This window comes from Onychomys torridus, chromosome 8, assembly GCF_903995425.1.
Source record: "Onychomys torridus chromosome 8, mOncTor1.1, whole genome shotgun sequence".
Taxonomy (NCBI): Eukaryota; Metazoa; Chordata; class Mammalia; order Rodentia; family Cricetidae; genus Onychomys; species Onychomys torridus.
Window position 1 is genome coordinate 9,781,755 of NC_050450.1, and position 26,771 is coordinate 9,808,525.

General features: G+C 45.2%; 1 protein-coding gene across 5 annotated transcripts in view; it reads right to left on the reverse strand.

The window, feature by feature from the left end:
* Clec16a (C-type lectin domain containing 16A) overlaps window positions 1-26,771 on the reverse strand; it is a 209,449-nt gene that overhangs the window by 121,114 nt on the left and 61,564 nt on the right. For all 5 annotated transcript variants that reach the window (XM_036194913.1, XM_036194911.1, XM_036194912.1 and 2 more), the window contains 3 exons: window positions 21,125-21,257; window positions 17,570-17,670; window positions 2,193-2,315 (listed from right to left, as the gene is read on the reverse strand). In XM_036194913.1, the coding sequence (XP_036050806.1) occupies window positions 2,193-2,315; window positions 17,570-17,670; window positions 21,125-21,257 (357 nt within the window). The remainder of the gene's footprint in view (window positions 1-2,192; window positions 2,316-17,569; window positions 17,671-21,124; window positions 21,258-26,771) is intronic.

Below are 26,771 nucleotides of genomic sequence, written 5' to 3' on the forward strand. Positions count from 1 at the left end.
GGAACACTGGTGGGGCCTGAATGGACAGGGTGATAACCAGCACTAGCCACCTCCATTCCCTCACCGACACTGTCAGTCTTCCTAAAGCGTCCCTCCCATGTGACTTGAGCACACTGGGTGTTTGTAGAGATTTCCTCCTGGGGGTGTTCACATAGCAGCACCAGGCTTCAGGCCTAGAAGCTAGCAGGCTAGCACAGCATGAAGCTCATCCAAGCTTGGTCACAGTTAACAGAAACCCAACCCAGACTAGCTTACACTATATAAGCAGAAACTAACAGACAAGCAAACACAAACACAATGCTGACTGATAAAAATCTGTTAGGGTAATGGGGGATGGTGAGGCACTGGTTTCAGGCACAGCTGAGGCCAGGGTCTCAAATAATGTTTCCAGGACTCTATGCTACTTTCTGGGTTGGAAAGATACTACTCGCTACTGGAAGCCATCTCTTTCCTCCTAGGGAAGACAGCCATCCCCCAACATAAGGCCAACTACTGTTAAGCAACTGTCCCATGGGTCTTTGCACTTTGTTCCTAAGGAAAGGAAGAGGTGGAGAACAAGAATGAGGGAGCAGAAAGTCTCTGGGCCTTGTCCCTGAAGTCTAAGACCCTGGAGCCCAAGCTGGGACACACCAGGGACACACCCCAGGCACCAACCCTTTCGCCCCTGCCCTGTAGGTGAGGCTGAAATAGGTGAGAAGAAAAGTTTGTGCTTAGTTATACACATGCAAAGCAGGTATTGCTTAGCATGATACAAGCCAAGGGAAGGGTGGTCCCTGCTCACTTAGGCAGCCCCAACCCTACCCTCTCCAGACCTTCCATCCCCTCCTTACTCTGAGATCTATGTGCCTATCTAGAGCAGTCTTACGCCTTCTGCTGGCCAGTAAGCTCCTGCCCTCACAAGTTCCAGCCACAGCTGACCCTACCCTTGGCCACAGCACAGCTCTCTCAATGCCCTGACCCATGTGACTCCCACTGGTCCCTGACCAAGTTTGACCCTGACCCCAGCCTCAGAAAAGGCCCTGCCTCCTTTAAATGGAGCTCTCAGCAATAACTGACCCCAATGAGTTCCCAATGTCCTGAGTCACACCCTGTGTCCCTTTTCTCCTGGCTCAGGGTCCTGAGCTGTCTCTTTTCCATTGCCACTTCTAGATAGGAGCAGTTGTCTCAAGGGTTCAATCCATGACACCCCTTTCTCTTCATCTAGACATTTACAGACCATGTATGTTGGGCCCCACTGCTGGCCTTGTCATGACCTCTTCTTCTCTGAGTGGAAGACCCCCATCTCTAGTCTATAGCTTCTGAGATGATTGAAGACCATCAGCTGTGGCTCTTGGCTGGTATGTAGGATGCAATCAAAAAGCATCTGTTCTGTGGAAAACTGCTATGCTACCTGCTATCACTCTTGAGGCCACTGACCTGGCTTTCCAGGTCCTTCTCCCACTTGCTAGCATAGCCACACACTACTCCAGTCACTGCTTGACCAACTCTGGTCGACCTGATCCAGGCTTACCATACCAGGCTTCTCTGACCATAATCCTCCTCCTCAGGCATGCAGGTGGCCAGATTGTCTCCCATGCCTTCACTCATTCTAGTAACCTTTCTCCTGTCTCTGCAGAGAACTTGCCATGCAACTGTTGACATTCCAGGCCAAATACCTCTGTACTATACAGGTCCTGTGCACCTGAGCTATTTAGCAGTGCCCTAGACTTTTAGCGACTAGAGGCCAGGAACATTCTTAGTCATTAAACTCAAAATGTCTGCAGCCAATGTCACATACGTCCTGGAGGAAAAAGACCCCAGCTGGGAAAGCCTTGCCCAGAGCTTCACTCCACTGCTATCACTGCCTTAGTCATCTGGCTGCAGATGGGTGCTGGGTCAAACCACTGGAGTCACTGGGCACAAACCTGTTGCCTTCACTTAGATTCTCAGCCTCATTCATTCCACAGTATGGCCTTGGGCTTCCTAGAGGAGGGTCCCAGCCATGACAAGAGCAGCAGTAGAAAGGCTGGTGCATCGGGAGAAAAAGAGGTGACTGCAACCAGGGTGGGGACAGCCCCAGAGAGAAACAGACGGCAGATGCTGGTTGGTGGTTGGGACAGAAGAAAGCGCTGGGGTTTCTTCAGATCCAGAACCTAGGGCTCACAGTGCCTGGCTAGGGATCTAGTCCCTCTAATACCCTCAGCTAGGAGTACCTGGTTGGGCAGCATTATTCATGATTCGGATGAGTCTCTCAGCCAGCAGATGGTTGTAGGTGGTTTTCTCAGCTGCACTTGGCACTGGGAGCTGGATTCGCTCTAGTTTTTCAGGATCCATGCCTGCAATGGAGAAAGAAGAAAAGTGGCCATTGCATTCAGTGTCTTCTTCCTTAGAGGGAGAGTCCTCACTATCAGCCTAACTTCCTTCTCTGGGAAGTCAGGCCTAGTCACTGCCTTTGTATAGCTTCTGTCTGGGTTCTGTGTACACTGAACATGCACAGATATATGCGTACATTTTCTGGTGGTAGGGAGATGGCTCTGCTGGTAAAGTGCCCAAGTTCAATCTCCAGAAGCCCTGTATGGTGTGTGGCACATACTGCAGTTCTAGCACTGGGGAGACCGTGGGGCCTCACTGGCCAGATAGCATAGCCCAATCGGTGAGCACCAGGCCAGCAGGAGACCTGGTCACAAAAAACAGGGGGATGGTGCCTAAGGAACACCCAAGGTTGTCTTCTAGCCTCCAAACACATGCATACACACACACACACACACACACAAAAAAAAAAAAAAAAAAAAAAAAAAAAAAAAACAACCAAACAAACAAAAAAAAAACAAACCCACCATACAACATGTATTCTCTATTGCTATTTGTGAATGGGACATCAACTTGCTGTGAGAATTAAAGTAACTATGAAAGCCAGCTGGAACAGTGTTCTCACATTCTAGCCAATGACTGTTGACTGGACTCACTGTGGCCCAAGACCTGTTCTTTCTCTATTAGAAACCAGGGCTGGCAGGCACTTAGCAGGTGCCAGTGATGCCATCTCTGATAGATGAAGCAGAAGCCAACAAGGAATAGCTTTTCCACAGAGCAACTCATTGCTGTTCTCTGCCATATCTGTGTGTCCACATAAGGGCAGTCCTGTGCTGGGCACTTCCTACCCCTGTAGACACACAGACCCAGAGAATCAGAGATGAGACATATGAGGCTGCAACAACCACAGCCTTAAGCTCTCACTGGTGAACTCAAAGAGTTGAGAGGGACGCCTGACACATGTTGGCAGCAGATTCTGGGCTGAGTAGGGCAGATGCCAGTCCTGTCCCTGAGGAATAGATCAGCAGAGAGAGGCCAAATTAAACCTTTAGCCTAGGCAGGTGTATAAATAATAAAACTCATAAAGTGAATCTATCACTAAGACACAAAGAAATTATTTTTTTTCCTCAGGGGAAATGAATAGTATTTAATAAAAGACAAAAGAAAGGGTGGGGTAGAAGGTGGATAAGGAAAGGGAATGGGCAAGTCTGAAGCCCCATGATGTTATTTTTCCTAAAGAAGTGCCAGGAACCGGGATGGCAGGAAGACCTGTCAGTGCTGCTACAATGGTCCAGGCCTGAGGCAGGGCTCTGCTAACTCCTATCCTCTCATCTGACACAGTGCTTGAGAAATACTTGCAAAAATAAACATGGTGCTTGACCCAAGCATGGAGACCCCTGTGGACTGTTTATGCGTTGAAGCATAGCTTTTCCTGTTATTCTAGTTGGGGGAGCTGGCACTTCTCAGAACTCTTGAAATAGGGCCTCTTGAATACCAGGTGGGGCTTCATCTAGAATCTTGACAAAACAGTGGAGGTGGCACAGAGAAGTTCCCAAGGAATCCCTGCTGGGGACACAGCACAGATGCCATACAGCAGTGCTCTGCTTTGTTGAAATGACCTGGCCTGAGGGTTGTGTAACTCTCACACCCACAGAGAGGCTTTGAAGCTGAACTTGTAGATTCTGCATCTTGATACCAAGTTTCTGACTTGGGAGAACTCTGGCTTACTTTTTGGCCTTTACTTTCCTAGAGGTATCAATCCTGTCCCAACATCTCTTCTTCCTTCCACTTGAGGGGGGACACACAGGGCAGGACTGCGGCTCTTCTGCTGCTGCTGCTGCTGCTGCTGCTGCTCTGAGCAAAACCTAGCTGTTCTTCCTCCCTAGCACATCTGCACTTGCACCACACCATCAGCTCCCCCAGTTCACAGGGGACAGTAACAGGCCAGGAGTTGGAGTTCCCCCAGAATGTAGGCAAGCTGGAGCCAGGGCTTGCATTTCCATAGAGTTCCTTTGCTTCTTTCCTGGGATTGCTCTAGCTTTCCTTAGACTTTCTGGAACATGAAGAAATCTGGAGCAAAATCTTCTGGAGACAGAAAGAAACCCCTAAAGTCACTTTGAGCCCTGAATCCCTCACTCTGGGCCACAGAGCAGGTTGAGCCCCCTGCCTTTGGTGAAGAAATTGAGGCTCAATGTGATTCTCTGTGGTTTCTCAAGGTCATAGAGCAAGTTGGAGGCATAGTTGGCACCACCTTTAGATGACTCCAGAGGTATCTGAGATTGAGTTAGGGAGGGGTGGTGGCACCACTCATATGGAGAGCTCACTATGAAAGCAAATTCAAGGGCTGTGCATTCCAGGCTCAGCAACAGTCACCACCTCCAACCAATCAAAAGCTCAAATTCTATAGGGAAAGATGGTATTTTCTGGAGGAAGGGTGGGATCCTATTGTGAAGACATTCCTCCTAGTGCCTGCACAGGAAAAACAATGAATAAAAAAGTAAGTCTTCAGGGGCTGGAGAGATGGCTCAGTGGTTAAGAGCACTGACTGCTCTTCCAAAGGTCCTGAGTTCAATTCCCAGCAACCACATGGTGGCTCACAACCACCTGAATGAGACCTGGTACCCTCTTCTGGTCTTACATAATAAATAAGTCTTAAAAACAAATAAACAACAACAACAACAAAAACAAAAAAAGTTAGAAAAAAGTAAGTCTTCAGAAAGTGAGCTCAAAGAAGAAACCTGCCCAAGGCCACAGAGGTAACAAAAAAACCCCAAGCCAACTCCAACTTCTGCCTTTCTGTCCCATTTCACAAGATCCCTGCTCATCAGTTCTTCCTTCTACCTGCCCCAAGTATGTGTGTCATGCTCTTTAGCAGTGTTCTCAACACAAAGTCCACTGGACTAGATCTTAATGGCCTCTCTCCATCTTCCTGAGCATAGTAAGGATTACAATTATGTGCCACCATACTCACTGAATTAACTCATTTTACCATTTAAAATTTTTAATTATATTTATTTATGGGGGCATAGGTATGGTGGGCAGAGGACAATCTATGAAAGTTGGTTCTCTCCCTCTATTATGTAGGTTCCTTGACGGTCAAATTTAGGTTGTCAAGCTTGACAGCAAGTACCTTCACTTGCTGAATCACCTTGCCAGATTTAATTTTAATCAAATCTGGCCCACTACAAACAAAACAAAAACACAAGCAAAGAAACAAAAACGTTCTACAGTGTGACAACTGAATAGAAGAAAAAGTTATCACAGGAGCAGCTGGAGGAGATGAGCTCCTGAGCGGTTGGTGAGCTAAGGACAGTTCAAACACAGGCCAGAGACAGAAGCCTGGATTTGTTTTTGCTTTTCTTGTGACAAGCAGTGCATCATCACTACCAGCACTCTTTGGAAGTGCGTGTGTAGAGAAGCACTTGATTTGGGTTTCTAACTACCTGACTGAAAGAAAATACTGCCCGACAGTGGTGAAGAAATAAGGACTATGATGGTTCACCTTCAGTCTGCTTCACTAGATTTGGAATTACATAGGAGACAAGATGTGGGTGTATCACTCTGCTTTTGGACTGAGTTTACCACGTGGCTCACTGTTTCATGGTTCAGTCACAATGGACTGCACCCCTTCTAAAACATGACCCAACGCAGTCCTTCCTTTCACTGTTCTTGTCAATGTCACAACACGACAGGGACATGCCTGTGAAAGGTGAGGTGGCAACAGGTGTGACACATGCACTGTAGTTTTCAGTTACAGAAAGGCAGGTTCTATGGCAAATACATGACAGCTTCTTTGCCAGTCATTTCCAACTGTCTGAAATAAGCCTCTGGAATAATATATTGTCCTATGTGCTCAAGTCTCAAGTGCCCTGAGACAATTTCCAAAGATACCATCACATGCAGCACACAGCCCATTGAGATCTGCCTCCCAGCAGGCCATGGTCAGGATGGAGTGGGAGTAGAGGGACTCAAGGTCACAGCCTATGCTGGTCCAAAGAATCCATACAGGTGTGGAGTGCATCACTTCCAATGAACTAATTCAAAGAACCCAGAAGAGAAAGGAAAGGCATGGTTCCACACTGCGACTAGTGACTAACCCTCCCTCCCAACTCCAATTTCTAGATTCTTCCTTCTTAGCTGCCCTGGAAGACACCCTTAGCAAAGTGATATAAAGGTAGGAGTGGAGACCTGACCGAAGACAGTTTTCTGTTTCTTGTGGCCAAAGGTTCTCTCTGGCTATACCTGCAGGCATCGCCAGGGCTCTAAGAGCTAAGCAGATGTTAGGTCAGTTTCCAATGTGCTGCCCGTGCTGAGCACATTGTGTCAGCTGCTGTCTGTGTGCTGCTGGCTGCTTCTCATCCCCAAGAGCCTTGTCGCCTACTTTTCAGCATTCCCATACCTCTACTGCTGTTCCAGGAACTTGTCCACAAAACAAAACAAGTCCCAAAGCCCAAGTGCCTCCTGGATAAACAGTGAGGGCTGGAAGGGCAATGTGGGAACTGGAGAGGCATAGGAATACAGAGCTGCTCAACACACAGCCTCCGCTCAGACTTGACCAAAAGCACAGATACTGACCAGAATTCATTATGTGGCCAACTGAATCATGACACCGCCTTCCTTGTCAGGCAACCCTTCCCACTGTGGGCTGCTCGGTTCAGCACAGTATCTCATCTATTAAGATTACTGGAAGGCGTGAGCTCACATTTGGTTTCTATTAACAAGGCTTTTAGGCTGAAAATGTCTTATAAGGGAAAAAATATCTACCAAGAAGAGAGTATCTTGTTCAGGGCCTGCTTCAGGGGAAAGGATATGGAAAAGAGAAGCTAGAATCAAGTGTAATAATAACCCAAGAGCCAGCCAACTCAACAGCCACCATTCAAAGTCAGCAAAGGCAGCCCTGTGCTCAGCAGACAGGCTGGCACAGCAAGTGCAGTGGCTTCTCCACCAGTGGCTTTCCCAAAGACCCGGTCTCTGGGTGTCAAACTTGAGCTTTTCCCATTTTTCTTTAATTTGCCTGTATAAATGGCCCATTCCACTGGTCTTGAACATTCTTTGTCACAGAGAAACAGGAGTCAGGAATTCGGTCATCACCCAGATCTCTCCCATCCACATCAGAAGGAAGGCCTTGTTCTCAGCCTCTCCTGTCTTCCCTTAGTGACTGACCATCCGCACAGGGGATTTTAGCCAGCTGTAGGAGTCACCACTGGCTCATCCTCCTGCTGGACCTGCACCTTTCACATTCAACTCTGAGGTCCAGCCTATCAGCATCTTCAGCTCTGATTCCCAAGCCTGTCACAGATCTTCTGGCTCATTTGTCTCCACTGCTCCCCAATGAGTTTCTCAGCTTCTCTTTAGCAGTGCACTCCCCATCCTGAATAGTCTGAATAGTCTGTTCTCTACCCAGCAGCCGGAGGCTCCTCTGGAAACTTGCATCTGAGGATGTTATTATCTTTTTCTTGTTTTTTAAAATTACTTATTTTATATGTATGTGTGTTTTGCCTGCATATATGTTTGTGCACTATACACATAGTTAACAGATGGTTGTGAGCCACCATGTGGGCGCTGGGAATCAAACCCGGGTCCTCTGAATGAATAGTCAGTGCTCTTAACAGCCAAAGCCATCTTTCCAGCCTCCCTGAGGACATTTTCCTACTTCTCAGTTCTCTAGGGGTTTCCCACGATATTTGGGACAAACCTGAAGTCTCTTTGCATGGCTCCCTGGCCAGCCTCACTAGGCCTACTCCCTGCTCCTCAATATGTACGGACTTCTTCCCCACAGGCCCTTTACCTGAAGCAGTCTGCTTCATCCTTACAGAGCTAACTCCATGGTACTTTCTGCTCTGTCCCAGTCATCCCGGCCACAGGAGAAGGCTCCCTAGCTGCTCTGGCCGGGAAGCGGCTCTCCCTCCACCACTCCTTGCTCTAACCTCTCATCCCGTCTTCCCTTCCCATCTTCACTTCTCCTCTTGTTCACTTGGACGGGACTAGTCAGACTCGTCCCAGTTCATTCAGCAGTGCCTTGCACAAGGCATGTGCTAGGTCTCACCAATCCTTACCTTATCCACGTCTATGTCTTTGGGCTGGACTATTAGAATCCATCCTGAGGGATGTAGAGTAGGTATGAAACTTCCTGGCTCAACTATCTTTCCATAGCCACCACAGCTCACAAGACCTCAGCTCAGGGCCACTGTACTTCCTCCAGAACAGCTCCAGCCTTCTGGCCCCTTGAAGCATCTGGCTCTGCTTCCAGAGTACTGGGATTAAAGGCATGTGCCATCATCGCCTGGCCGTTCATGAACTTCTTAAAAATTTTTGTACGTATTTACTTTATGTATATGAATATTTTACCTGTATGCATGTATGTATGTGTACCAAATGCATGACTGATGATCCCCTGGTACCATGGTTATGAATGACTGTGAGCCACCATGTGGGTGCTGGGAATTGAACCAGGGTCTTCAGTAAGAGCAACAAGTGCTCTTAACCACTGAAGTACCTCTCCAACTCCCTCATGAACTTCTTAACACAGTCATTTAGACTAAGGAGATTGGAGATAAACAGTAAGGACCAAGGTAAACACAGAAGAAGGCTACACCGATTCATTAGCTTTGGTTTCCATAGCCTCCAGAGCTTCCCACTGCATGCCATAGTCTTGGCCCCTTCTGTGGTCTGCATTCCTACCAGGATGAGTCTCTGCCCATGCTGATGCTGTCAATTTGTGTCTTCTCCAGCCTCTGCCACTCTCACCAGTTCATCAAGCTTGTTAGTGCTCACCATCCCCATTTGCTCGTAGCTTACTGTCTGCCTTCCTTAACAGCATGCGGGCTTCACAAAGGTCTGTGCACTTCCAATAGTGGGTTTGTTTGTTTGTTGTTGTTTTGGTTGATGATGACTAAGCTAAGGACCTACACTTGCTTTTACTTGAGCTACATCTCCAACCCACAGACCCCCAATATTAATCACAGTGTCTAGCAGAGGATATGCAGGGGATGCAGCCCTGAACTCAAACTCACCATCCTTCTGCCTCTGCCTAAAGAGTGCTGGGAACACAGCTGTACCCCACCACACCTCGCTATAAAACTTTTTTAAAAGGCACACATACACCTTCCATATGGCTCAGCTATCCTATTCCTAGGTATTTCCCCAAGAGGAAAGGAAATACATGTCCACACAAAGACTTGCATGCAAACATTCAGGGCAACTTTGGCTAGAATATCAAACCTGGAAACAACAGAAAGCTTATGAGCAGATGGACAGGCAAATTATGGTCCATTCATATGATGGCATACTATTCAACAAGAAATGAACAGACACGGCAATATGAATCTCAAAATAGTTAAGCAGATTGAGGAGCCATATAAGAAAAGAATATATACTGCATGACTCTGTTCATATAAAATTCCAGAAAATGCAAAATTTTACACACACACACACACACACACACAAACACACACACACACACACACACACACTGGTAGAGAGCAGGCAGATGGTTGTTATATGGGGAGGAGAGTATGAGAGGCAAGGAGAACATAGAGAAATTTGGGACTGATGGATATGTCACTGTCCTGATCTTAGTGAAGGTTTCATGAGTGCTCACATTTGTCTCAATGTATAAAATTGTTCATTTGAATATGTATACATTATTATATACTGAATACAAGTCAAATAAGTCTGAGGGTGGCCCATGCCAATCCTAGCCCTTGGGAGGCTGAGTTCTTGCCTATAATAGCAAGACTCTGTTGCCCAATTTTTAAAACTTATGTCTTAATAAAACCGTTAAGGAAAAAAAAATATGCCATGGTTTACAGCAAATACAGGTGGATTTATCCTCCTGATTCAAGCAACATAGAAAACAAGACTCAGCAGACTTTGGTCGGGACAACAGGCTGCATGGTACATAGGAGACCAACCCTGGGAGACAGAGCAATGGCAGTGGCTGGATTACCAAGCCAGCTTCCTAGCTGGGGTGTCCAGGCTTCAGCACAAGGAGAGAAACCTTAACAAATCAACAGTCTCTGAGATGGGAAGGCAGAGTATGAATGCAGGTCCAGAGGCTGAAATCTGTGGGGCTTCTGGGGAGCCTCACAGAGAGGGAGAGAATCAAAGATAGGCAGGGCTTCTTCCTAAGGGTTCAGTTAAGCTCATGATTCTCAACATACAAACAGATGGTAAGCCCTACTGGCATGAAGCAGGGAGTGATCCTGGAACACATACAGTGTTGGGAGAATAGCTACCTTGTCATGGGTCTCAAGAGGCTACTGCCTCAGTTAAGGGGCGTCAAGTTAGTCCAAGACAGGCTGTTTGGATCAGTTCTATCCAAGTTTAAAAGTAAGCTTCAAAGGGGCTGGGAGATGGCTTGTTGGTAAAGTGCTTGCTATAAATGCATAAGGACCTAAGTTTGTATCCCCAGAACCCAGTAGCACATGCCTGTAACTCTAGTGCTGGAGGTCTTGAGGGGTGGGGATGCAAGACAGGTGGATCCCTAGAGTTCACTGGCTAGCCAGGTGAGCTGAATTGGTCAGTTCAAGTTTCAGTGAAAGACATCATCTCAAAAAATAAGCTGGAAAGCAATTGAGGAAGATACAACCTCTGATCTCTAGATGTACACATTTCTGCATACACAATGCACACAACCATGAGCATGATACACACATACCCACTTGTATATACACATATCACAAACTCACATAGACAAATACATATACACCTTAAAAAAGGCAGGCCTCAAAATAGATCATATTGATTCCAAACAACTTAACCATAAGTTAAAAGAATACTTAGGAAGAAAAAACCCAGAATCTAACAATGTAAAATGATAAGATAAAAAGGGTAGATTATTGAATCTACTTTTAGAAGGCAACCACTAATTTTAAATATCTTTGCTTTTTTTTTTTTTTTTTTGGAGCTGAAGATCGAACCCAGGGCCTTGTGCTTGCTAGGCAAGCACTCTACCACTGAGCTAAATCCCCAACCCCAATTTTAAATATCTTACATTGGATTGGATTTTTGTATATTGTATACAAATTTTATATATTGATACAAATTTGAGTTTAATTTTGTTAGAATATATTGAACATATATTTCTAATCTTATTCAAGATATTGTACCTATACAGTTCATTTAACAATATAATGTAATTTGCTAATCCTTGAAAGTTATTATTAACAAATAATTAGGATAAAAAGAGATGAAAGTTAGTAGTTAGTCATTACAATCAAATCTATAGTAATAGTAGGTACGTTTTCAAGGTCAAGCAGAGATATATTTTAGATAGACAGGTCATCTTCAAACACTTCAGAGATCTGCAGAATATGGCATTTAAGATGTTTTAATAACATAGATTTTTTTTTCCCATGACTATGAGACATGTCTGCTCCTGACAGCACCAATCTACTTCAGAGAAAATGATGGGCATTGAAGAAACTCCATATGGAGTTTACTTTCATTGTGGCAAAAGTTAGTCACTGGGCAAGAAAGTGCCCTCGCATGAATTGCTGACAGTATGCTGTCCAAAATGGACAAGCAGGACACAAAACAAAGGACTGCCAATCCTTGCCAAGACAAGGTAGGAAAGCTCTTTAGAAATTCCTCCTTCACAGATGAGTCTGTCAGATATGCTAAGCCTGCAGACCAAAGATGATGCCCCAATGTTGCAGAGAAACCTTGGGTGACTGTCCAAGCAGCTAGCTGGCTGTTTCTGTCACGCTCACAATTTTTGGAAGTCACTTGTTTGCACTTCCTGTTTTACTAGGTAATATTATTTCCCTCTTGGGTCTCTGAGGGAGTTGAAGATTAGATAGTTATAGTTTTCCTTGTTAAGAAATTCAGAAAAGAAACTCACTAAAGAGGTGTTATAAGTCTGTAAGTTTGAAAGACATCAAAAGATACTTTTTGTAATGCAAATTAGGATAGAAGGTGAATTAGATACAATTTTTGGATTCACAAAATAGGATAGATAATGGAATATTTCCTCTAAATTTGTCAAATGCAAATGGCTATACACTATTGATATATTTATTGCTTATATATATTGTATATAGTTATTGTACTTATTGTATATAGTTTTTCTTATACTAGTTATAACTTTTATTTTTTATTTTGAACAAAAGGAGAAATGTGGTGATATATTGTTTTTCCCCAAATATTGTGCACCCTAATAAAGTTTATATGAGAATCAGAGCAAAGAGTCAGCCACTATAGTAAACAGAGGTCAGGCAATGGTAGCACACACCTTTAATCCTATCACTTGGGATGCAGAGATCCATCTGGATCTCTGTAAGTTCAAGGCCACACTGGGAATAGAGCCAGGCACGGTGGCACATACCTTAAATTCCAACACTAGTTAACCATGAAGGTCTGGAGGTCTATATAGACAGACAGGAAATGATGTAGCTGGGTGGAGAGAGGAAATGAGAGGGCAGAACAGAAAGGCATAGGCATGGGTATACAGGAAATAAGTGTTTTTGGAGACTAGGGTTGGTACGGTGAAGTTGGCTGTGGTTTTTCCTATTTCTCTGATCTCTCAGCATTCACCCCAATATCTGGCTCTGTTTTTTTGTTTTTTTTTTGTTTTTTTTGTTTTGTTTTGTTTTTATTAATAAGACCATTTAGCAATTCTTCTTACAGTAAAATTAGTAATAACTGCCAAATAACCCAACACTACCAGAAGCAGAACAGCAACAAAAATGGCAAGGGACAGGATGATCCCAAACCAAAACCAAACCAAACCAATGATAGAAACAATCAGAAGTTCTGCAAACAACAGAAGAAACAACAATAAACCAGAAAGGCAATTATAGAGTGTCCATAACATATAGATATTACATAGATCAAAATTTATAATATAAATTCTTATTTTAAAAGAGAAGAGTTAAAAATTAATGACCATTTGGAAAGAAGGCTGATGAGGACTGAGAAAAGGGGTGTTTTGGAGTGTAAGGCATCCTGATTGTAGCAAGATGTGCTAAATCCACAAACTTACATGCAAAAAATCAGTTCATTTCACACTTTGCTAATGTAGAAATAAAACAAATTATCTTACAAAGTCAATGCTACAGTGCTCCGGAGACAGCTCAAAGGTTGAAGTGCTTGCAGTCTAAGTGTGAGGTCTGGAGTTTGGCTCCCCAGGTCCACATAAAGCAAGGTGCAGCAGGGCCCATCTGTAATCTAGTGTTCCTAGGACAGAATGGGAGCCAAGACAGGAGAAACCCTGAAGCCTTGCAGACCGTCAGCCTGGCGTAGGTAGCAGTGAACAAAAGACCCTGTTTCAAACAAGATGGAAGGTGATTGTATGTCACACACATACCCCAATAAGCTAAGCTTCTATTTTAAGAAGCCATAGAAGAAAGAGAAATTAAATATGCAGGAAGCAGCAGAATGTATGAAATACATTTAAGAACAGAAATCAGTGAAACAGGAAAAACATCTAGAATATCAGTAAAGTTTATAATCCTCTAGCCAAAGTGGTCAGAAAAAAAGATGATGCCCAAATTATCAATACCACAAACTCGAGAGGGGCACAGACTAAGACCCTACAGACAATGCAAGATGACAGAGGAGATCTACAAACAAATTTTTTTTTTTTTTGAAGCTGAGGATCGAACATATTTATAATCATAAATTTTACAGTTTAGATGAAATGACAAATTCCTTGAAAGATGCAAACCACCAAAACTCACTCAAAGGAAAGAGATAATCTACCATCTCCACAGAGAAATTTGGTGGTTAAATTTGTCTTTCAGCTGGGTGTGGTGGAGCACACCTGTAATCCTAACACTTGCAAGGCTAAGGCAGAAGGGTTGCAAGTCTGAGGCTAGCGTAGGCTATATAATTGATATCAAAACTAAAACAAAATGTCCTCATAGAAAATACCTTGTCCAGATGGCTCCACTGGTTCAAGGAACACTTACAAAAGAAATAATGCTAGCGGTTTTTGTTGTTGTTGTTGTTTTGTTTTTGTTTTTTGTTTTTTGTTTTTTAAATCTCCCAAGAAACTAAGGAGGATGAATTACCTCCCAGGCCACACTCACTAGGTACATCACTATAGTGCAGCTAGATAAGAGAATTGCAAGAAGTCTCTAGATCAGTGTTATTCATGGACACAGACATAAAAATCCTTATCAGTGAGGGATGTTTTGGGAGGTGGAGGCAAGAGAATCAGAAGTTCACAGTCACTCTTAGCTACAAAGTAAACTGCAAGTTAGCCAGGGATGCATAAGACCTTGCCTAAAAAAAACAAAAAACAAAAAACAAAAAACAAAAAAAAACAAAACCCCAAGTCCTTAAAAAAACATAACAGGTCAAATCCTACAATGTACATAAAATTTCACAACAGGTAGCATTAACCCAGAGTGTCACCTAGGAGAGCTGGAAAGAACGTTGGAGAAGGTGATTTCTGAGAGGAACCTTGACAGGTGGTAATTAGGAAAAGAGAAAACAGCAAGAAAGACTAGAGTGAGTCCAAGAAGATACAAACTCTCTAGGAACAGGTGCTGTGTTGGCACTAACTAGGGTGGTTCCTAGGCTTCCAAAGAAGAGTTCCAGACACAGGCCTGGGGCCTAGGACCACTATGTGCTGTGACACCATCCCCAGCCAACACTGACCTGCTATGGAATGATCCTTTTGTACACTGTGAAGATTTGTCACTCAGACTGGTTTAATAAAAAGCTGACTGACTGGTAGCTAGACAGGAAGTATAGGTGGGACAGCCAGACACAGAAAACTCTGGAAAGAAGAATGGCAGAGTCAGAGGGGTTGCCAGCCAGATGAAAAGGAAGCAAGACATGCCAGAGAGGTAAATGCCATGAGCCTCAGAGCAGCACATAGATGAATAGAAATGGGTTATTTTAAGTTGTAAGAGCTAGTTAGTAATAAGCATGAGCCATCGGCTGAGCATTTATAATTAATATTTAGTCCCTGTGTCAGTTAAATGGGAACTGGCGGGCAGAAAAAGTCCCTCTACATTCCAAAGTCAGGCACAGCACCAAGCTGCAGCCATTTTGGGACTGACTAGGACAAAACTGGAGCCCTTGAGGGAAGGCTCATCAATACTTATCGCCAAGGTTTCTAACAGTCCTTTCCAGTCCTTCCCATCAACTTTGTGTGTCCTATGAAGTGTCACCCAGGCTTTCTCATAGACTTATTTTTTTTTTTTTTTTTTTTTTTTGGCCTCCATGGAGAAGAGGCAGTTTCCATTGCTTATCCACAGAAACATGGATGAGTTCAGTGAGTACAAGCCTACCTCTACCAGAGTTCTGTTGCTGCACCTGAGTGTGAACCCTAGCCCCTAGCCCCAAGGTCTGAGAAGGGAGTCCTAGAAGCCAAACCAAGGTGGAAAACCAGGTACTGTCTGTTACTCCACTGAGCAAGTCTAGGAGGGTGGAGGTTAAGGGAGAAACTAAATGTTCCTGAATAGCAAAGGACAGAGGGGTAAAAGCAGTCTCACTATAAGGGTGCTATGGAGGGTGAACTACAAAACAGCAATATCCTTGACCCTAGCAGGAGCTAGTAACCAATCGCAAGCCCAAGATAATGACCACTGAACTACTAGCCCAGCCTCACTTGCTCTTTGCTCCTGCCTTGGTTTCCATCTTCACCCCTGGCTTGAGACAGCCCTATGCAGAGACACTAGGGAAATTAACTGATCAGACATGCCAGAAAGAGAAAACAGACAAGCTGATGAGAAACTGTCAGGAGCAAAGGAAGCGAAGTACCAATGGCCATGGCAGCTGTAACTCTGGATGGCAATGCTAACAGCAACAGGATGGCAGGCAATGTATACTTATGGGGATGAATGCAACCTGACAACACTGAGCTGAGGCATCCGGCATGCCACCAGCAGGAACTGACTCCAGAGCCTGTGGGGAAGCAGCAGCTGACATGGAGTTGCTTAGTGCCCAGTAATGGATGGTACCCATGTGAGAGGCAGTGGGCCAGTTGTTGGCGGGGTCACAGGGAAGAAAGGAGACTGCATGTGTGGGAGGGAATGAGACACAACATCAGCAGGAACTGGAGCCTGTCGTGCTTTTTAGAGTCTCAGGCTATAAGGCTGGGCTAGTATACATGGGGCTCTGGGTCCCATCTCTACCCAAGACCACAGGAGGAGGAGGAAGAGGAAGAAGAGAGGGAGAAGGTGGCGGTGGCATCAGGCTAGGTCTTAGCCTCATTATGAGCACAATGGTTTACTTTGAGGAGAGCTGTCGAGAATGTCTTTCTAGAAAGGAAACTCTGGAAGCTGCCTTGCAGCAGCCCATTTCCACACAGATGACAAGCACTGTGTCAAGTCTGGATGGTGAGAGAAGGGCAGGCCCAGCAGCAGGTCACATGGACACCCACTGATGGCTCCAGGTGCAGCAGGCTGTCTTAACTGAGAGAGCACAGCTTCCTTAGAGGGCATGTGAGCAACTGATGCAGAAGCTGTCTTCAAGAGGAAAGCTGGGGACAAAGCAGAGGGGGGGCATTTGCCAGTAGATGTTTTTGTGCTGCCAACTGACTTAATTTCCATGACTAAGGCTTAATTCTGTTTTAATGACTCCAGCCACAGGCTGTCTTAGCAAGCATCAGTTAGTAGACATTTACTCCCAACAAGCTTAGTGTAAACCTCCTGTAGTATCACTAGACACCATGTGTCATTCTCTGCCAACTCCAGTTTTTGTGAATATTCTTGAGGAAAGTCTCCAAACTTGGCTGTGGGGAGCCAGGTGGGCCAACAGCAAAAGCTGCCCCCCAGCACTGGGCACCGAGGGACTGGTGCATGCCAGTGAGTTGTCAGCTCTGTTGGAACTGGAGCCTGGCCACACAGCCTGAGCAAGGGAAGCTGGACAACCACACCTTTCTTTAGAAAGGAAACCTACGCTTCCACCCAGGTCTATTTTAGCACTGAGCCCATGGCAAGAACACCAAGTATTATAAATAGCAAAACCAAGGTTCCAATTTGACTGGTTTTCTCTGATGTCAGGAAAGTGGTCGCTGGTTAGGTTAGCTGTAAAACAGAGAGGGGTCTGTAGAAAGCCACAGTGGGAAGCCAGCCTCACTGGGTTAGACAGCCACACTTGAATTTCCCACTACCACGCCTGAGTCACCAATGCCTGTGGCTTCAGTCTGCAGAAAACACCTGAGAAGTTGTAATGAGGCTGAAGAAGGGCATTGTAGGACTTACCTCAGAGGCCATAAAGAAAATTCCTTCCCAAAGTGCCCCCTCCCTCTCCATCAGTAAAGAGGAAGGATACACAGAGCATACATGTCACAGACATCAAAGATGGCGAGGAGCATGCCTACCTTTGTTATGAGACATGGCATACAGGAGGCAGAGCACAAAGAGGGCATGGTAATCATCATCAGGGCTGTCCAGGGCATGGTAGACCATATCCAGGAAGGGTCTGGAAAAGAGGAGAGGTCTGTAATCCTCTGGCACAAGTGTATATTTTCCCTCTCACCTGACAGCATCAGCTGTCATCTTTGCTTCTCACAGGTCTGGGCTCTAAGGCCATTAGTTTGTGGTGAATGCAATATGTGCCTGGTCCAGAATCAGGCACTGGGAACACATCCATATGAATGAGAGCTAGGTTCTGACCTTGGAAAGATGTCATTTAGAGTGACTAAGAGGAGCAGACCACTTAGTCACTCACTGGGTGTCTCAGATTCTGGAGATGATAGGTACAAAGTCCCTGCTCTTCTGCACTCCTCTGCCAGCTGGCAGAGACAGCACAGGCACCTTAAGGGAAAGATGGAAAGAATAAAGAGGAAAACAGGATGATATAATAATGGACCGACACTACCTGGCAAGGCACACACGAGTAAGTTTAAAGGTACAGCTATGGAGTCACACTGACTGAGTTCAAATGCTGATCTGGCTTCTTCCTGTTACAAACTCTCTGCTGAGTTCCTTAACTGCACAGAAGCATTTCAGCCCAGAAGGCTGACTAGAGGGCCTCGGCATAGGGTCATTCACTGTTTTTGTTATATTTAATATTGCAAGGATACTTCTCTATGATTTCATTTTGGCAGTGTCCTAGCTCAGCAATTTCTTAGGCCAATATTCCTTGACTAGAAGAGTTGATGGTGAGGTCTACCACCATCTCTCCTGTGCTCTGTGGGTAAGATATAAAGAGTTGCCATAACCTGGGAAATCCACATGCCAAGGGCTATCCTTCCCAGGGTGGGGCCTAGCCTGGCAAGACTCTTCAGTAACAGACAACAGAATAAGCACAGGGCAGGCCTGGGGGCAGGAGACTCTGACCCCATCTGGGGCTGTCCCACTGGCAGGCTGAGGTCAAGAAAGCCAAGTACTCCAGAGAGTGAACAAGGATGAATTTAACACTCAGAAGTCACATGGGTATTGGCAATGGACTATTTTGAGGCTTGAAAATAGGATTGTTCAAAGGAGACCATTTGCTGCAGAGTCTTCCCTACAACCTTGACTATCTTAGATCTTAGGCTTTTGAGGGGCAGTCTGGAGTTGGAGTGGAGGACCTTGAGCATGCTGGGCAAGTGCTCTATTACTACTACTGAGTTACACTCTCAGCTCCTCATTTAAGTCCTCAAATCCTCATGCGTTAACACAAAATATCAAGCTGAAAAATGAAAATAAAGTAGTGAAAATGTATTTGTCATGTTTCAAATAAACATGGGACACACAAAAATTAAAAGGAAAACACCTCAATGTGTATATTAACATTCAGTCGCTAATTTCTAGTGCCCAGGATGGGACTCCTCCATTCAGACCTGTCCACAGCTCTGTTGTGTGTAGATTTGGGTTTTATGAGGTTTTTTTTTTTTTTTTTTTTTTTTAAGCAACAATTCTGCCAAATGTGAGGGCAGCATAAATTGTAAAACATTTCTTGTAAACCAGCTGCTCACAATCTGGATTATGTTTGCACTTGGGAATAATATGAATAACCAAGCACAGTAACAAAGGGAGGGCTTGGTGTGTGTGCTGCTTTTTACATATTAATATGGATTATTATGAAGCTACTAAGCATGTGTTTACTAAGGATAATGATGTAATAAAGATGCTGGAAGTTGATATTAAACAGCAAAAGGAGAAATAAAACATGACAGGTATGAGCTGGGGAAGGGGCAAAATGCCCAGAAAAGTGACTCTGAAAAGTTTGTAAGAAATAATCAAAATAGGAACATCTGGGATCACTGACTTGTACTTCTTCTTTGCACTTCTGAAGACTTTTCACATTTTTCAGGATGTGCATAATTTATATACCTTTTAAAAGTTTCTGAGTTGGGCCTGTAATGCACACCTTTAATCCCAGCACTCAAGAGGCAGAGGCAGGGGGAGGAGCTCTGTGGATTTCAGGCCTGCCAGGGAGAGCTACTTACTAAGACTGTCTCAAAACAAAACAACAACGGTTTTAGTGGGGGTTTTTGTTGGGGGGGGAGGGGTGTCTAACTTGATCCTAAGTGCAGACAGGACACTATACAAAGAAAATCACAGTAGCTCCAGTTCTCACTGTGGTGGAAAAGATGTCAAGATTTCACTGATGCTTTGGGGGAACAAATGGCCATCTTCCTCTACCCTTCCCTTGCTTCCAGCCCCAGTGCTGGGAGACGGGCTGCTGCTGGCCTGTAGGCAGCCCATGCCCAACCTGAGTCAGGTTCTGCTAATTAGAAAGCTATGCAGTCACAGTTACTAGTTAGTCATCTAAGTTTAAAAAGAACCCAATTAAGAAAACCCCTCTGTTCCCTAAGGTGCAGGGAAAAAAGAAGTCATCGAGTCAATAATCACACAGAACACCTTGGTTTCTTTCTCACTTTCACAAAGCCACAGTGTTACTGTTTCAGGATCATGAATCCATGCACTGGATCCTAAAACCTGCACGTCACCACGGAGTCGCAGGAAAAGGAGCAGCAGCTAACGTTCTGTAAGCACACAGATCTCATTTGCTTCAGCATCTTCTACCGTCTGTCATCTGTGGTTGTTCCAGTTACTCACATTCTAACTAACGCTGGGCCACGCTTCTAACCTGTCTCTTCCATGCTTAGAATGACTTTCTCCATTTTTAGAGCTCAGGGATTACATATTGCTAAGCAAAATTGTAAAAGGCTTTCTTTACAGGTTACAACTGACAACCATGTGTTGGCCAATGATTTTTAGTTAACAAAATCAAAAAACTGTTCTCTTGTACATCTGCTATAAGTTAATCCTCTCTGATAGACAAGCAAACACCATCCAAACAAAGAAGAAAATAAGAACTAGTAATGTACATGGCTTCACCAGCAGCTGGATACTGGCCTACTTGATGGAGGGCCTGGCCTCCATCCTCAGCACCACCCACACACCCACTAACCAATAAGACATGGAGAAAAAAAAACCTGAAAATAAGTATGCTTCAGTGCTTTCAACTGGGTTAACAAATGGGGTGTGTATGTGGAGGGAGTACATTCCTGGCCACATCTTAAGGCTTCAAGAAGTCAATGTGTTGCAGGGAGATCAAAAACCCACATCAGTGCACCCTGAGGTGAGTATCAGGGCGGGCTAGGAGAGGTGGCAGCAGTAGATCACATTATGTGCCAAAGGCCCTACAGATGTAAGCAAGCATAGCAAGCAATGATAGAGATGGGAACTTCATGCCTGGCTCTCAAGAGGGCCCTCCTGGGAATGGTCTCCATTCGTTAGACCCAGCTGAGTTGCCAAGTGTCCTGTCCTGGCCACCTTTCCAAAGGATAAGGGTATGAGCACATGTCAAGGGTCAGTTCTTGTCTCATGCACCTCAAGAGCTCATGCCTCTGGGTGGCCAGAGGCTGAAACGGAGGGAACAAAGGAGAGCAGAGCAGCCCTTTGGTGTGCAGGGTAGCTATGACCAGTGCCCTGCTGCCTACCTGCTCCACCGGGTGCTCTCTGAGCCTGTGGCAGCGCTCTTCTCCTCATCTGTGGTGTTCTGCTCCCGCACTGAGGCCCCAGCAGTGGCCAGCTCTGAGAGCTTGCTACGCTCCATGATCACCATCTCAATCTCTGGAAGCAAAGATGGAGACAGGTGAGCTCAGCAGGCATCAATAACTGAGACACAGAAGCCTCCTCAAGGTCTAAATCACGCATGTGTAAAGCACCCCAGACATGCCAAGCAAGTCTCAACAGTGGGAGTGACACCAGCAACATGTGGGCAGAAACCGTCTAGGCCAGGCCCCTCTGTCCACCCATCTGAGAAACACCAAGACACCAGGCCCGACTTGGACAAACACACAAGGAAGTCATTTATTTTATTTCCTGATTTAAAGATACTTGACTCTGATTGTTACCACATTTCCTTTTCAAAGGGTTGGGGGGGCAGCTCAGAAGACATAACATGTGGCTAATTAATTCACTGGACTTCTCTGAAGCTCTTTCCACTTTAGAAACAGCTCTCACAGGACAGAGGCCATGTTCCCCCTTTCCATTAACAACCTCTGGAAGGTAGAGGCAAGTTAGGAACCTCATTTTATTTTTTCCAACTCCGGATGAGCAATTTACAGCAACTGACTTAAAGTGCCATATATGTTTTTATTTTCCCAAACATTAAGAATCACTAAACAGAAAGACCTGGAAGTCAAGAGTGATGCTATGCTTCCTGGGGTTCCTTCCCAACAGGAGTCCTTGTCGTGTGGTGAGGACCCCTGGGCTGGATGTCCCTCCCCTGTGCTCTCCGTGGGCACATGCAGATCTCTCAGCTGGCTTCACTTCCTCTCTTGTCCTCATTTGTTCGCCACACAGACCCACATGACAGTAAGTGGAAATAAGTTCATGTCCCTCCTTTGTTCCAATCTCCCAACGCCTCCTCCTCACACTCAGGATGAAATCTAAACGGTGCAGACCATGGCCTGATGCCTCCTATGCCTGGCCCTGTCCGCCTCTGATCTCACCCCCGGGCCTTCTCTGCCTTGCTGGCTCCCACTCTGGCTGTGTTGACTTATTGATGGCTGGCTCTCAAATGGCTCACTTTCTCAGACATGGGTGTTACTCAGTTACATCTTCCAGTGCTCAGCTTAAATGTCACCCCCTTGGAGATGCCATGGTCACTCTCCTCACCTGTTCTTTTCCTTACCTCAAGTGAGTACCGGCTAAACTGTGTACTTCGTTAGATTTCACTCCCTTCCCCAATGTCCTTTTTGTTCTAGATTCTGTTAGCTCCAGCCACTGCTCTTAGGCTCTGCTGGCCATAAGAGCTTTTCAGACTTTCCTCACTTTTTATGAACTTGGCAGTGTGGGGGGTCATAGTTAGAAATTTTTTGAATCCCAGGATGGGAGTTTGACTGATTTTTTTTTCCCCCAACCATTAGGCTGGGACTATGGGTTTTGAAGAGGAAGACCACAAATGGGAAGTATCCTTCTTGTAACCATCAGAGCCTGCACACACACCGGCAACATGATCTTAAGACATGGTTAAGTCCTGTACTGGCCATGCGAGTATCAGGCTTCTTTGTGGTCAAGTTTTTCTCCTCCTTCTATACCATGTTCTGTGGAAGAAGTCCCCACATAAAGTACTGTTGTTGCTGTTACTGTTAGCAGTGCAGGGGTTCATATCTGAGGCCCTGGGCACACTAGCAAAGACCTAGACAAGTGGTTCTCAACCTATGGGTCACAACCCCTTGTGATTTAAATGGTTTTTTCACAGGGGTCACCTAAGACCATAGGAAAACATAGAGACTTACATTATGATTCATAATTATAGCAAAATCATAGTTATAAAGTAGCAGTGAAAATAACTGTATGGTTAAGGGGTCACCACAACATGAGGAACTCTATTAAAGGGTCACAGCATTAGGAAGGTTGAGAACCACTGCCTTAAATACTGAGCCACACCCCTCACCCTTATTGCATAAATGATTTGGAATTCTTCACAACAAATATGTCTTCCCTGCCCCTCACCTTTTTCCTGTTTCAGTCTACAGCATCTCTAACCACCTGCACTGATATTCCCTATTGTTTTACTTGCTTACTCTTGGCCATCCTCCACTAGGCCATGAGCTTCATAAGCATAGCTAGCTCCCCAGCAGAGTGTACCTCTTGAATATGTGAATGGATCACTGCCTAGGTCCAGCACAACATGGGAAGTTTTGGTGCACAGATTATAGCAGTTGTGGCATGGGCTGGGGTGGTCCAGAGCCTGACAGTCTATAACTGATGTTCATAAAGTTCTCTCACGGGGAGATGTCTGACCACACCCCCCCATACACACTTTCTGGGCTCCCTTAGCATGATAAACTTGTAGCCAGCGCCTGGGATGGAGGCAATCCCACACACGTTCCCTTGGGACCAGGGCCTCTGGAGGCTTACTCTAAGGGAGCCTCCTGCTCTCCCCACCTAATCTGAAGCCAGATGCTGTCTCCCACAAGGTGGTCCCCATCACACAGGTAGAGACCAATAAGTAACTTTCAGGGGGTATGTGGACAAGCATTCTCTCTGGTTGTTTTGTATGTATCTTACAGGTATTGAGAGACAATTCTAGCCACATAAAAAGCCTATTCTTTTGTGCAATGAGGCTAAGTTTAAGAAACAAACAAGTGAGTCGTCAGTTCACAGAAAGCTACTGAATGGACAACAGAACAGACAGTACTCAGTCATGGCTGAACAGGGTGATGGCACCAACCCTGTACTAGGTGCCATTTTCCCTTTCCTTGTTGCTCTGCTAGTCCCCTGCAACAGCCAGCTTCTTCCTAGTCATCTTAGGTTCCCCAAGTGAGGCGCGAGGTAGGTCTTTTTTTTACCCTCAAGTATCTATTTTGTTTGCTTTATATTGTATATTACTTAACATAGTAATGTGAATATGCATAATTTATAATAAATGTGTTTGTTCTTGGTAGGTGCAGGCTTCTATTTTGTTTGTATCTGTTTGTGTTTACTGATAAAGAATGTCACCGTGACATTTAAAGTCTGCCATGCCTCCCCTTGGCTTTGGCCTATAACCTCTGCCTGGTGATCCCAGGCCCAACTTGCACATGTTATGAGCTCACTTCCCCTGGCAGAGCTCCACCCTGCTTGGCTGACATGGTGGGAACATTGCTCCCAGGACTCCCCAAGGTCACAGAGCCAAGTTCCAGTGCAGAGTATGAAGGACAAGCCAGCATATCACAGTAGTCCCCTTTCCAGACTTTTCTCGTCACTGGACACCATCAGGATTCTGGAGCAAAAGAAGAGTTCAAGACAGTCTAGTTCACTGCTTGTCAGACAATTTTCCAAGTGACTCGATAACTTTTTGCTATTTGGAATGCTGGGGATTGAACCCAGGGCCTCGTGAATGTTAGGCAAGTACTCTGCCACTGAGCCACATCTTTAGCCATCAAGATGAATCTGAAGGGACTTTCCCAGGGCATGCCAACATAGTGGACAGGTGAGCACAGGGCTGCTCCAGGTAAAAGTGGGTAAATACTAACTGTCTAACCATGTGATCACTTGGGGACTGTAGAGGCCCCTTCCTGGAACTCTAGCACTTCAAAAACAAAACAAAACTCCTGAAACCTGCTGTGTTCCAAGTCTGGCCACCAAATCTGAGAAAAGAGCAACCCAGATGCACAAGCGCTCTCTGTACAGCTAGAACATGCGCAGAAGCCAGCACAGCTCCCAGCTTCCCACAGAGAAATGTGGCAACAGAAGCACCTTAAACCCTGGCTATGTCACCCGTCACCAGGCATTCACCCCACCCTCCTGAGTTCTCCCTGATTGGGGACCACCATGGGACAGACGTTCTGATCAGGCTAATAATTTCCCAGATGACTGTAGGACAGCTCTTCCTCTTGTTGTAATCAGTTTTATCCAGAAAACTTTTACAGGGAGCACTCTCACCTAGGCTCCACCAGTCCCTGTCCCTATGAAATGGGAACAGAAGTGGCTTTGTGGGAAAGGGTCTCCTCACTTTGTCACAGCTCTGAAATGGACTTCCCAGCCATCTTTAAGAGGATACTAAAGAGGCTGTGATCTTTCCTGTGAAGCCCTATTTATGCCATTCTAGAATGCCTACAGTAGTCCTGAGCTGCTCTCCAGTCCCATCTGATCTGTCCTTGCTGATGCTGGACTTATTCTAGGGCAGCCAGATTCTACCAATAGGCCAAGCAATATGCTCATGCGACTCAGGAGTTACCAATGGCCACAGATTATGCTAATGGCAACTCAAGAGTTCCACTGAATTTCAGACATCCCCAGCCCCACCAGCTAGGCTTCTGTTTAAATGAGAATGGCTTATGTTGAAATAATAGCTCTTTTTTTAATAGCTCTTCTTTTAAAAAAAAAATAAATAAATTGTGTATGTGTGTGTGTGTGTGTGTGTGTGTGTGTGTGTGGTGGGGGTACATGTATGCCTATGAGCATGTGTAGAACCAGGAAGAAGATACTGGGTATCATGCTTTGTCACTTTCCACCTCAATTCTTTGAGATATAGTCTCATGCCCTACTGATCCCCGTGCCTGCCCCGCACAGTAATGGAGTTACAGTCATTCGCAAAAGCACACGTGGCTTTCTGATTGACCTGTAGTTACTGAACCATCTTCCCAGCCCTAATGGGCTCATTTTAAAGATGCTGTGCCATCATTTAACCTGATAAGGTCCTTGGAGCCTGGAAGATTTTATTAGGTACTGAGACTATACAGGACTTTGGGTAGGTGGGGGTGATAACTGTGTCCCTACAGTCTCAGGCACTGGAATCCTTGGTCTCCGGACTGTGGCATGGTTGGACAGGGTTAGGCAGTGTTGCTTTACTAGAGGGTGAGACTCACTTTGTAGACCAAGCTGGCTTCAAACACATGAGACCTGCCTTCCTCTGGCTCCCAGTTGAAAAGCCAGTTGCCATTTCTAGTTCATTCTCTCCACTTGCTGCTTGGGCTCAAGATGTGAGCTTGCAGCTACTCTTGCTGCTCTGCCTGCTTGCTATGACACTTCCTCATAAACACTGGGACAGTGATGGATTTTTATTCACAAGAGAGGAAGGTGTCAAAAATGTGTCTATCACGTGCCCTGCCCCTTGAGCAAAAAGAAAGGCAAAGAAACACAAATTTGACTTTTTTTTTTTTGGATCAAATCTTAGATCACCCTGCTTCAGTCTCCCCAGTGTTGGGATTGCAGATGTGTGCCACCACACCTAGCTAAATCTTATTTTTACAACACACACACACACACACACACACACACACACACACACACACACGGAGGGAAGGAAGGAGGGCAGGAAGAGAAGATAATTTAGCAAAGAGGATGAGATATAAGGTGGAATGGAAGGCATGTGGAAGTGAAGGACTCTTCTTTCTGTAGTTTTCAGTGTTAAAACACTATGTATTTAAAAAGGAAATTATGTGTGTGTGGGGATTGGGTTGGATGTGATCAAGATACATTGTACAAATGTATTAAAATTGAAAAACGAAAATATATATGAAATTGTATCAACAAGAACACTAAATAGAACAAAAAGGGAAATGTCAAATTTGTTTAAAGTGAATGCCATACCTACCCTGAAGGTAGAAAGGGAGTGGGTCAAGTAGCATATGGACGAAAAGTTGCCTATAC